The 13,276-nt window shown below is 35.4% G+C and overlaps 1 protein-coding gene across 1 annotated transcript in view; it reads left to right on the top strand.

Moving 5' to 3' along the window:
- LOC101892736 (protein N-terminal glutamine amidohydrolase) overlaps nucleotides 1-13,032 on the top strand; it is a 58,875-nt gene extending 45,843 nt beyond the window's left edge. The window contains exons 2-5 of the mRNA XM_005186249.4: nucleotides 8,995-9,148; nucleotides 11,951-12,099; nucleotides 12,177-12,301; nucleotides 12,399-13,032. Of these exons, the coding sequence (XP_005186306.1) occupies nucleotides 8,995-9,148; nucleotides 11,951-12,099; nucleotides 12,177-12,301; nucleotides 12,399-12,532 (562 nt within the window). The 3' untranslated portion in view covers nucleotides 12,533-13,032. The remainder of the gene's footprint in view (nucleotides 1-8,994; nucleotides 9,149-11,950; nucleotides 12,100-12,176; nucleotides 12,302-12,398) is intronic.
- The last annotated feature ends 244 nt before the right edge of the window (nucleotides 13,033-13,276 follow it).

The following is a 13,276-nucleotide window of genomic DNA, read 5'->3' as shown; positions in this document are numbered from 1 at the left end:
AAAACGGTTTTACATAAATCTTCCGGAGAATAATAATACGACAGCCTATTTATTCTATTACAAAGAGGGATAAACTTCTATTTAAAAATCCAGTTGATAGCCCGTCATAAGAAAAGGTTAATTCTTTCCATAAAATATTACCAGGCTTATCGACGTTTTATACATTTGTATCTGACATTTTTGACATGGCATTCGACAACATTCGTTGCAATCCCAAAAAAAGGAAAAAAAGTTGCCCACTCCCTTTCCATGTCTGGAGCTGTTGCCCGACATTATGATGAGAAGGATGATGATGATGATAATAGTTGTTGTTGTTGTTGTTGTGCGAAACATGTGAGAAAATGTTCTTTCTCTATGCTGCTGCTGTTGCTGACCTCATTTCCAGTGGACGACGCAATGTTGAAATGGAAACAGCAAAAAGCAAGCAGAGAAGCAAAAACACCAAAAAAAAAAAACAAAAACAAAAACTGTAATAATAAAATAACAAAAGGCGGCTCTTAACCGAAAAGCACGAAACAATGACTAACCAACGTTTTATTTCTCTTTCCCAACATTTTTTTGTTTTTGCCTTCTTTTTTATTTTTTGGAATGAACAAGAATTTACGAGTTGTACATTTGTTTCATATGTTGATAAATATGTGAGTGTGTGCCTGTGTGTGTGTGTGTGTGTGAATGAACCAAATACCAATTTATATTTGTCTTGTATGGAGCAGAGCTACATGTGATACATTCTTTGTGTCTAGTACGAGTTTATACATATTTACAACACCCCTGATGTCAAAACAATAAAGTGAAAATTGCAACATATGTGTTGGACGACAAAACGACGTCCAGGACGGACGAAGGAAGGCAAAGAAGTCAAGGCAACCATCCAGCCAGACCCCCTTCAAACTTCACAAATTATCGTTAGAGGTTCACATGACTCCAGCAGGGCGCACACACACATTCACACAGCTTGGCCTTCCACTCTTTAAGAAAAAATATATAAATCATTTAAACCAAACACCAGAAAAAAAGACGAGAAGAACTTCATTGGAAAATAAATTTAATATGAACTTTTCTCATTTTTGAATTTTGGAATATTTTATGCAAAAGGCATAAAGCTAAAATAATTTCCCTTATTTCTCTGATTAGGATCTTTCGGTTCGTTTTGAAAATTTATGGGTGGAAGGTTTTCCTTCTCCTTTTTTTGTTTGCTTTTTTTCTTGAGTTCTCTGCCAATCAAATTCTAGTAAATATTTACATATTTTTTTCATAATATTGATAGGCGTATAAAAACAAAACGAAAAAAATATGAAAGTGGAGGTACAAAAAGAGGTTCCTGAATATTCATATGAGGATGTATGCTTGTTATTTTTTAAGGCCCAATAAATTTGGCATATTTTCATAAACCATGAAGAGAATCAAAAAAAAACGATTTTTAGAAAGCCTTGCTGAATTTAATTTCATAAATTATTGCCAAAGGAACGTCTAGGCGTATGAAAGTTAATAATACTTATACGCCACCCAACTGTTGTGCACCTTTGAATTTTATGGCAGAGAATAAAAGTTCTGCATTTTAAGAACAACAACAATGGGATTTAACCAGGCTATTTTGAAATAACACTAAGTAATAAAAAAACAATCTGTCGGTCGGGAGGATCGACATAGTCCATTTATGAACTTAACCTGCCTACTGGCAAAATACACATGTGTGCCTTAGCCTTCTATCTCACTTCGTTGAAAAGATAGTCTGATTATAAATCGTTTTAGAATTTTACGCTGATCCATATTAGATATACTTTGTAGGGTCTATCATGAATATTTCGAGGAGTTACAAACGAAATGACAAAGCTAATATACCCTCCATGGAATGGTGGAGGGTATAAAAAGGTTGACCCTTTTGTGGAGAAGTTACAAAAAAGAATGGACCGATAAGTTCCATATTCATAGAGATAAAGAGATGCCAGTATTGCATTGTGGGAAGCAAATCAAAACATCGAACTTTTTTCCGATTTTAAGAGGCTAGTAATTATTCAAAATTTGTGGGTGAGTTATCAGAACCGAAAAATTTCAAATTCATATCAGTTCTGTAGTTAAGTAAAACGTTAAGAAATACAGAGTTTAAAGAGAATCACTGAAATGCTTTGCAAGTTATAAGTACTCAAAATTTTGAATCTTTGGAGGAGAAGAAGTACCTGAATGAGTGGTACGCTATATTCCATCTTCTCATTAGATTTTGGGGGGTTGCAGGTGTATTTGAATGTTCGAAGTTTAAAATGAATTGATGCTTATTGGCATTTATACAGAAATGTGACCCTTTGTGGGCTGGCGGAAGTACCAGATGGCAGAGTTGTGCCAATTTAGTTATTTCGAACGAACTGATTCCTTATCTAGTTCCGTGGACTCCGGTCATTTGTATGAAAACTCGGCGTATGAGTTATATGAACTTTTATGAAATCAATCATACGATTACGAACTGGTGTACTGAATTACGAACTGGATTGGAACGACTCTTTCAGATGGTGTGGTACGCTTTATTCCATCTTCACAACAGATTTTGTGGTGATGGAAATATTGAGATGTGTGAATTTGAAGACAATCGGAATCTTATTACTCATTTTATAAGAGTTGTGATAATTTAAAATTATGACCCTATGTGGGGGAGGTACTTGATGGGGCCGATATTGTCAATTTTTGCATCTGGCTTTGCACTGATACAAATATTAAGATTTGCAAGTTGAAACAATCTGATGATCCTTTCTTGTTCTGTGAGCTTATTTTTTTTTGAAAATGTTGAGATTTTGTGGGGGAGGTAGTGAATCGGTATTGAACATCGCTGAAATCGCACTATGTTTTTAAAATAAAATGATGAAGTACCAAGTTTGGATCAAATCAGATAATCACTTTGAAAATTAAACTTATGGACGGATGGACACCTCTAGATCAATTCCAAATATCCTGAAAAGGATATTGCTCAAAATGACGTAGTGTCTAAAACCGTTATCTCGATAGGACACGTTTTGGTCGTTTCAAATGATATATACCCTCTGTGGTCATATGACTGAGGGCATGAGAAGGAACTGTATTTCTCTATAAAATGAGATCGAATGGTCCTAAAATGGTCCATTATGTCCAGTTAAAAAAATTGTCTTCAACACACCCAGAAATAGATCTCCAAACTATCTTTGGGGGAGTAGTAATTTTAAACGTCACAGAAAAGTAGTTTTTGAGTTTTTGTGGGGTATCAGGTATCAGAAGAAGTGGACCGATCTAAACCGGATTTATGTTTTGAAAATAAAATTTCTATGTACCAAGTTTGGATCAAATCGGATAATCATTTCGAAAACTAAACTGATGCACGGATGGACACCTCTAGATCAATTCCAAATATCCTTAAACGAATTTCGTCCAAAGTGGTCTAGTGTCTAAAACCGTTACATCGATAGGACACGTTTTGGTCGTTTCAAATGATATACCCTCTGTAGCCATATGACTGAGGGTATAAGAAGGAACTGCACTTCTTAATAAAAAATGATGGAATGGTCCTATTTGTCCCATAAAGAAAATCTTCTGTAGGATTCTGTCCAGTTAAAAAAATTGGGTATGTTGAAACCCAGAAATAGATTTCCAAACTATCTTTGGGCGAGGAGTAATTTCAAACGTCCCAGAAAAGTAGTAATTGCACGCCCAGCAAACCATTAACCAATTGGTAGAGAGGTAGAAAATGAATGTCGATAATGAAGCCCTTTTGGGAGTACGTGAAGAAGGCAGAAGGAGAGATAGGGGCTTGAGTCGAGCTTTAACGATTTTTTTTTTTTTTTTGCTGGTGGCTCTTTAGTTCCCCCCTCTAACTGGTTTACTTGTATATCCTTTTTGTTATTTCTGCCTTGACCGTAAGATAAGTAGGCCAGCGTGAGATTTAAATATGATTCCCATGGACCCTATTGTTTGACTATCTCTGTGGCAATTATAATTTGTAATTATCAATAAAAACAACTCCTGTAGCCATGGGGGAGCATCACAAAAAGCTTCTTATGACAAACCTAAACGGAATCATTTTCTTTTGTTTTTGTACAAAATATTGTACTTTAATATATTATATTACATATACGTATACATTTATATATTTACAACAACAAAAAAACAATAATTTCCAAAGTATCATTGTTCTTGTGAGACAAGCTCATCCAATTCAATGTCAATCAAAATTCCATTCAATCCATTTTCAAATAAACAAAGGAAAAAAACATCATTGTGACACAACAAATATTCGATGGAATTGATAAGACGAACAACAGCTTTTGTATTTGTATTTATGAATTGACTGGATATCAATTTGAAAATTATGGATAAAATTACAAAAATATTAATAGGAAGCTGAGGTGGTAGTGGTGATGTTTCAATATTGTACACATTTAAGTAGAATTGATTCAATGCTGTTATTTAATTTTTTCGAAATGTTTAACGATATTGTGTAAGGTATTCATGGTTACAAGACTAGAGTATTGACGAGATAAATGCTTATTCATATTTATTTTTGAATTATAACGAATTGGAGATGGGAACCTTTTTTTAGGATGTTAAATTTGGCAAGGTAAATTATAAAAAAAATGCAGAGCTGGATATTTGTTCCATGGAAACATGAAATGAAAATTATTTTCTTTATAAAAATTTTCATATCACATTTTCATAGAACGAAAGTTGATAACTTAGATATCTTTCTTTAAAAATATGTTACATTCTTAATTCTACCATGGAATTATATAAGATTTACAAACTTGGTTAGTACTTACAAAACATAAACCCCTGAAAATAGAAAGTGATAAAAATATACCCCTTTAATGGATAAAATAATGTCATATTAGCTCTGTTCCAGAATTGCAATAATGTAAACGTTTTTATTATTATAACAGACTTTGTCTTTCTTATATCGAAAAAAAATTGAAAAACTCGTAGGTTCTTGCAGGTTCTGGAGTAGAGCAATTATTACATCTCGTCCAACAACTCATGCCCAAAAAAGTTTTTAAAATATCTATGCTGATAAACATTTTTAAAAAGTAACCCAAAATCCGTAGGATATAACGTTGTGCACCAACGGATTCTTGAAATACAAGGATCGAACAAGAATGAACAAGTAAAAAAAACATTAAGTTCGGCCGGGCCGAAATTTTTCGTACTCTCCACTTTTAGATAAAAGAAACATTTGTACATATAAGTATCTGAATCCAAGCATGTTCCGCTTTAAACTTCATATACCAGTAAAGGGCTAAGTACATAAGAAGCTTGAATTCATGGCTAGGCATATTTTGTGACATTTCACAAAGGGATTACAGAGCCGCACTAAAATCCAGCCGTCGTTTTCCATTATAATTTGACATTAATATGCCTAGCCATGACTTCAAGCTTTCTATGTACTTGCACCCTAAGACCGTTTGGATAATGCAGTTAAACCTATCAAAAAAGCCAAACCACAACGAGTACCGATATAGAGAACTTTATATTGCAACGATTGTTATCTATTGCGAGTCTTAAATGCCAAATTTGAAAAAAAAAAAATCGTGGGTAACTGTGGCTAGGACTATCTAAATACCGAATATCGATGGGTAACGGTATATGTGCGCTATAGGAAAACATGGACCTAGATACTCAATGTTCTGCCACCGGAGCGAGAACCCATTACGGACTACAAATACCAATTTTTAGACAAATTCGTGATAAAATGTGGCAAAAATCATCAAAATACCGAATATCGGGAGGAAGTCTTATATGGGGGCTTTACGAAAACGTTAGCTGATATATCTCATTTTCAATACCAACCATTCTAGACACAACATTGGAGTCGATCTAGAGATGTCCGCCCGTCCGTCTGTCCGTTTGGCTGTTGCGCACGTTAACTCTCGAAAGGAGTATCCGATTTTATCCAAACTTGGCACATCGTAATGTTATGGTCAAACTTAGATCGAGTTAGGAGATGGGCAAAATCGACCACTCATTCTGGTACCTCCCCACAAAATTTCAACATTTTAAAGTAAAATAATTTACTGCACAGAAAGAGAAAGCATCATTCGATTTTGTGCAAACTTTTTATATCCCAATATTTTTAATAGTGCAGGGTCTGGTTTTAAATGGGTCAATATTGATCCACTCCATCAAGTACCTCCCCCACAAAGGGTCAAAATTTTGAATAATTATAACTCTTACAAAATGTGAAATGAGAATCCGATTGTCTTCATATTTCACACATCCCAATATTTTTGTTAACCCAAGGTCTGATGTGAAGGGGGGACATATCGGAATGGTCCTTTTTGTATCTCCCCCATAACGGGTCAAAATTTTTAATAACTATGAATCTCGTAAAATGCGAAATTAGCATCCGATTCTTTTCAAATTTCACACACATTCCAATGCTTCTTTTTAAGCAACATCTGGTGTGAAGATGGCATATATCGGGCAACTACTACTGGTACCTCTCCCACAAGGGTCAAAATTTTGAATAATTATAATGTCCATAAAATTTGAACTAAGAGTCCGATTATCTTCATATTTCGCACATTTTAATATTTCCACTAACACAAGAAATTGTATGAAGATGTAGTATATCGGTCCACTCCTTCTCGTACCTCCCCCACAAAGGGTCAACATTTTGAATAATTATAATGTCTATAACATTTGAACTAAGAGTCCGATTATCTTCAAATTTCGCACATTTTAATATTTCCACTAACACAAAGTCTGTGATGAAGAACGGATTGAACAGGCCACTCCTTCTAGTACCTCCCCCACAAGGGGTCAAAATTTTGGAATAACCATTAAGCACATAAAACGCGAAATGAGCATAAGATTAGTTTCAAACTCGGTATATCCCATTGCTTCTACTAACGCAGGATGTGTTGTGAAGATGGAAAATATCGGACCACTACTTCCGGTACCTCCCCCACAATGGGTCAGAATTTTAAATAATTATAACTCTCACAAAACGAACTTTTCAAAATATTATCAAATACCTCCTATAAAGTGAAGCCTGTAGTTGATATAAAATCCAAATGTGATACGTTTTGATATTTTTATCTTACTTATGTCAGATACGTAATGGAAAATATTGGCCCACTCCTTCGGAACCACTCAGCAACAGTTTCAATAACGCAAGTCAAAACATATTTAAATAACAGAGCATATGCTGAGGTTATGCAGATGTCGTCAATACCGCCGGATTCCATTTAACTTTTTGTTATGAAGTGTTCTGTCTCCCACTCACAAGAATCTTTAATAATTTGTGTCATTTCATGAAAAGAGCGCCAGTTGGCGTATGAGTATTGTTGTTCACGTTGATGTATGAATCATACGCCACCTGGTACTACTTTGAATAAAGAGCTTTATTTAGAAGTCAAACACCTCCAAGGAAAGTGGCTGTAACTATGAATAGTGAGATATTAATAGCGTATACTAGTCGGAAATTATTATTATTGAACTGTTTAAGATGTTGACAGAAACAATAATAGTATTTTGAAGTTAGAATGTCAAATAGTTGTTTGTTGGGAAATGGAAATGAAAAAAATGCTGGTAATTTTCTTTCAATTCATTTTACGTTTTTATTTTTTTATACAAAAATATGATTAAAAAAAATTACATAAAAAGCAATAAAAAAATAAATTTGCCTTGCATAAATCCAAGATCCGATTTTTAAAATCCCCACTCACAAGAATCTTTAATAATTTGTGTCATTTCATGAAAAGAGCGCCAGTTGGCGTATGAGTATTGTTGTTCACGTTGATGTATAAATCATACGCCACCTGGTACCACTTTGGATAAAGAGCTTTATTTAGAAGACAAACACCTCCAAGGAAGGTGGCTGTAACTATGAATAGTGAGATATTAATAGCGTATACTGGTAGGAAATTATTATTAAACTGTTACAGATGTTGGACAGAACCAATAGAAGTATTTTGAAGTTAGAATGTCTAATAGTTGTTTGTTGGGGAATGGAAATGAAAAAAAAAATTGCTGATAATTTTCTGGCAATTCATTTTACGTTTTTATTTTTATACAAAAATGTGATTAATAAAATGACATAAAAAGCAATAATGAAAAAGAAAATGGCCTTGTATAAATCCAAGAGGCGATTTCGAAAATTTACTACAAAAATTGCCGCCCGTAAACTCGCCTTGGATAAAATCAGGACTTAGAAGGAGTACATAAATTGAAGTATTCTTTAAAGAGAACCACGACCAATGTTTATTAGTTCAAAACTATATAAGAAAGTAGAATTTAGAATAATTCCCTTATTCACTAGTCATTTGTTTGAATTTTTAGCTGAAATTATGGTATAACCATTCCGAGCCAGTTGAATATTAAAAATAATTTACAATACCATTACCAATTCCTTCATTTGCCATTTTATTTCATTTAATTTTTATTTATTTATTTTTTGTATCCATTGGCGCCTTCTATCCGTTGGTAGTTACTCTCAAAAAATTATGCATTTTCACCACATTATCCAATATTCGTGTCATGGTTCTCTAAATAAAAACCTTTCTCAGTGAAATTACTTTCAAATTTGAAATTCATATTTGATTTAAAATTCTAAAACATTTTTCTATTCCGGCACGATTTTGCCATTGTCCCTGTTTGTTGTAATTATAATAAATAAATTCAAGAAAAATATATATATATATATATATTTTTTCATTTACACATAAATATGTACGTGCTGCTACATACCTACATATATAAAATGGAACATGGATCTGTTTCTGCTTCATAGTTCCACAACGCTCGAACACAAAAAATGCATTTCAGTTGTTACTTTTGTGCATTGGCTTGAGAAGTGGGTATGTGTGTGTGTGTGTGCAAGCGTTATGGTTTGCAACTCTTAGTCTTAGTCAGTGGATTTTCTACGTTTTTTTTTTTTTTTGCTGCTGCTATTCTACAATAATATTTCATTTTTTCGTGTTCTCATACTCTTCCGTTTTCTTCATCTCCTTCCTTTTTTTCTTCTTCTCAATTCCATTGCAGCGAAGAGAACGTTTGGAAGCTTTGCGAACAAGTGAAGAAAACACGTATCGATGAACTCTCGAAATGCTATGCCGTGTTTGTATCAAATGAGGGTCGCACTGTACCGCTGTGGCGCCAGAAAGCAGGACGTGGCGATGACCAAGTTGTGATATGGGTAAGTGTTGCGTTTTTGTGTTTTTTTTTTCAGCTTTGTCTCCCTCTCCTTTCCCCTTGAAACTAATCCCTTTTACTCCCTCACGTCCAGTCAGGGACATGCACAAGGCACCATCCACCATTGTCGCCGTAGTCGTCTGGCACCACTGTGTTGCCGTTGGGGCCCAAGTGAATTCATTTTGTTTTTTTTTTAATTTCGTTTTACATTCAAATCTGCATTTTACGTTGTCGACGTTGTTGTTGTTGCTGCTACTGTTTTTGTATTTTATTTATGATAATTTTACTCATTGTTCTAATGTTTTACTGCTGCTGCTGCCGCTGAGCTTTTACTTAACTAAAAATTATTTACTACATTTCATTTCGTTTCGTGTGAGTACCCCCTCGAGGGACATGCTCGAAAGGACCCTCCAGGGCTCAGGGAACCTGTAATAATGTTCGCAAACACGCACACTTGTTATGTGTTTCTGTCGTTCTTTTTTCTCGTTTTGTTTTGTTTGTTTGTTTATTTGTTATGGCGAATAACAGCGGACGGCCGTCGAAGGAGCTGGGGCCCCCGGCAGTGGCTTAAAAACTTTATGCATGACCAGCAACAACAATGTAAATATGACCAACGCATTTACAACGAAAAAAAGCGCAATTAACACGCATTGTTTTAGCAAAGAAACAGCAAAAACAACAAACAGAAAAGAGCCGAAGTCCTTGCTCACATGTATGCCGCCATTATTGTTGTTGTTCGTGGTGGTGGTGGCCCATGCGTGTCCACAATGGCCACCCCGTTTCACCATTACCACAGCCACAAATGCGCCACATGTCCGGTATGTAGACAACACTGGATTTTCATGTCACCATCACTGCCCTCACCCACGGCCTACCTCTGCCTTGCCTCCGCTCGGTCACAGGTGTTTTTCCAACAAAACAGAGGCACTTAAGTTCTGCGACACTATTTAATTGAAGTGACAGCCATCAATGGTCATGTCGAAACTTACACTGATGACAAATCGCGAAGCGCTCCAAGGTGTGTAGAGGGAGGGGTGGAGGTGGGAGATTTAATGACAGGGGAAATTTAAACTTTCAAACATTTACAATAATGGTTTTGGACAGCATTTGCTGTACTTAGAATATTCTAGTATGTGTTGCCTCTGGGGGAAAAGGCTTAGGTTAAGTTACAAAAAGCAGTGGAACCCTTCGTCGACAATTTCTAACAAATTCCAGGGTAGGATTAATTTTTTACCTATGAGACCTAACATTTTGTAAAAGGTCTACAAATATTTATAGAAAAAGCCCCGAAGGTCTCCACAGGGAAACTCCTCCAAAAACATCTGAGTCGAATTTTTTCGAAGGGTGACATGAAAAAACTGCAACCAACTTCAGTCTGCTGTCATTTCTAAGCCACTCGTCCGACAGCTGTTAAAATTATTCCAGTGAAAGCTCATTATATTGTTTACAAGCGTACAAAAGCATTTTGGTGAGAATTTTCCAAAAAAAAGTTATTCGTGACGGAATTCAAGCGTGATAGTGTGATTTATTTATATTTGGCTGGAAAACCACCACCAAGTGGCTATCGTTAGAGCTCTCCAGCATTTAAATGTGAATAAATCTTTTGTGTCTCGTACCATCGCTCGTTACCGTGATACTGGTAGCGTACTCCGACGTCAAGGAAGTGGACGGAAGAAAACAGCAACATCAGCAGAATTTCTTCGAAAAGTAAAAAAGCGACTTGATCGAAACCCGCGTCGCAGTGACCGAAAAATGACTCGTGAGCTAAACATATCTCAATATTACATTCGGAAAATATTGAAAATAAGGTGACGGTCGGGGAAAAGCCATTGAAATTCCAAAAAGTGCAAGAACTTACACCGCAAAAGAAAGAAAATAGAATCAAAAGAGCTAAAGAGTGGCTTCGCTTGGCCGAAAGTGGTGAACTGCTTAATTTGGATTTCTCCAAAGAGGTCAGCTGAAAATTTGCACATTCGGTTGGCCACCAGAACTCAAGCGCCGGCCATGGTGATAGTGTGGGCCGCCATAACACCTCTCCGCTCGTAGTTATCGATCGTGGCATCAGAATAAATGCCGAATATTATCGCGAAAATAATGTGGAGGGTCTATAAAAGCCTTGGGCACGCAAACATTTTGGCCGCAGACTTTGGACATTCCAACAGGACTCAGCATCATCGCACTCAGCACCAAGAATGATTACAAAATGAGGGTCCTCGCTTCATTTCCACCACACAATGGCCGCCAAAATCTCCGGATACCAATCCGTTGGACTATTGTGTCTGGAGTATTTTGGAAAGCAAGGTTGGCACTAAAAAATATCAAAGTGTCGATCACCTCAAGCAAGCGCTTCGCCGGGAATGGGCTTTGGCCCAGACCGCAGAGTAACCTTCGGGTAGCGTGTGACGGTTTCATTGGCCGTTTGAAGGCCATAATTCGTGCCAAATGTGATCAATTCGAACAAATCTAAACTTATTATAAAATTCAATGCTATTTCCGACATTTTTTGCATCATCGTTAAATCTCGTATTTAAAGTTCGTAATGGGTACTACAGCCTATGACAAAAAATTTCGTAAGCAGATCCACGTCTTCGTGTAGTCCCCATACAACGTTTTTCATTTATGTGGTAATTTTCGGATTTTTTTTAATCTTTTCAAGTTTCTTCCAAATGGTAGAGGGTATTAACAATTCGGGCAGGCCGAACTTTTTTACTTGTTCAAAATTGTTTTCCCTTCCGTCCTTAGAATTTATTTATTTAATTTTTTTTTTGTTAAAATCGTAATAATAACTCTTTCGTTTTCTTTTCAGGACTATCATGTCTTCTTCATGCACAATCCAAGTCCGAATAGGTGTTTGGTATTCGATTTAGATACAACGCTACCATTTCCCACATATTTTCACAAATATGTGACAGAGACATTTCGTTCCGATTTAGCTTTAAGACCAGAACACCACAGGTGAGTAAAGTTAACATCAAATATTATCATCAAATAGTCTTAATGGTTTCAATCTCTCTCTCTCTCTCTCTTATTAGATTCTTTCGTGTCATACCTGCTGAAACATATCTTGCGGAATTCTCCTCGGATCGTAGGCATATGAGAAGGCCAGACGGTAGCTGGATAAAGCCACCACCCTCTTATCCGCCCATACAATCTTGCAGTGAGTAGTACAAGCAACCACTGGTTGAGACTCATTTGACAAATTTAAATATGCCTATCACTCTCTCTCTCTCTCCCTAATTTATGTTAATTTGTAGGCAATGCCCATACCCTTGGCGATTTCATATGCATGAGCCCCGGCAAAGGTCCCGGCACGGTCTACAGCCTATCTGAGTTTGTGCAGAACTTTTATAAATCACCCAATGCTGTGGCCCAGCAAAACAACAAATAATATCATCCATCATCGGCTATGTTTAATGGGTAATTAATTAATTAATTCATTATTTTTGAGTTAAATGCAAACAAAAACAAACAAACAACAACAAAAACAAAGGCAAAGAGGAAAAAAAAATACAAATTACTAATTAATTAAGTTATTTTTTAATACTACTTAATAAAGAACATTTAAAATTACTTTTAATTTTCCAAATAAACAAAATAAGCAACCAGACAAGTTAAAAGAAAATTGACAACATTAAGATGATGAATAAAAATTAATAAGACTACAGCACTTTATATATAAATTAAAAAGAAAACATTATATACAGTGAAAATAAAAAAAAAAACAAAAATTTTCTTAAGCAAAGATTTTTAAGCTCGTGACAAAAATTAAAAAAAAAACAACAAACTTTTTGAACAATTTTTTATTATTATATTTTATAATATGGCTTAATTTTTGTAATAACTTCCTCTCAATAAAAAAGAAACCCTAACACAACAACACCAACACAATCCCATTCTATGTCCACATTTGCGTTGACCCTTTGAAAGAATGAATCTATTATTAAGTGTTTGTCCATTCAATCGTTTCCAGTTTTTAACAACAATAACAAGCAGTCAACACAAGCTATTATTTATTTATGGGAAAAAATGGAGTTTGTATGTATGTGTGTGCTGATATAAGTTAAGAAAAAACTACCATTGTATGATGCCATCCAGGCAACATCGAACGACAACAACGGTTGTGCACGTCATT

The sequence above is a fragment of the Musca domestica genome, unplaced genomic scaffold, assembly GCF_030504385.1.
Source record: "Musca domestica strain aabys unplaced genomic scaffold, Musca_domestica.polishedcontigs.V.1.1 8, whole genome shotgun sequence".
NCBI lineage: Eukaryota > Metazoa > Arthropoda > Insecta > Diptera > Muscidae > Musca > Musca domestica.
The sequence above is the reverse complement of the archived record's forward strand: the minus strand, read 5'-3'. Positions and strand labels throughout refer to the sequence as shown.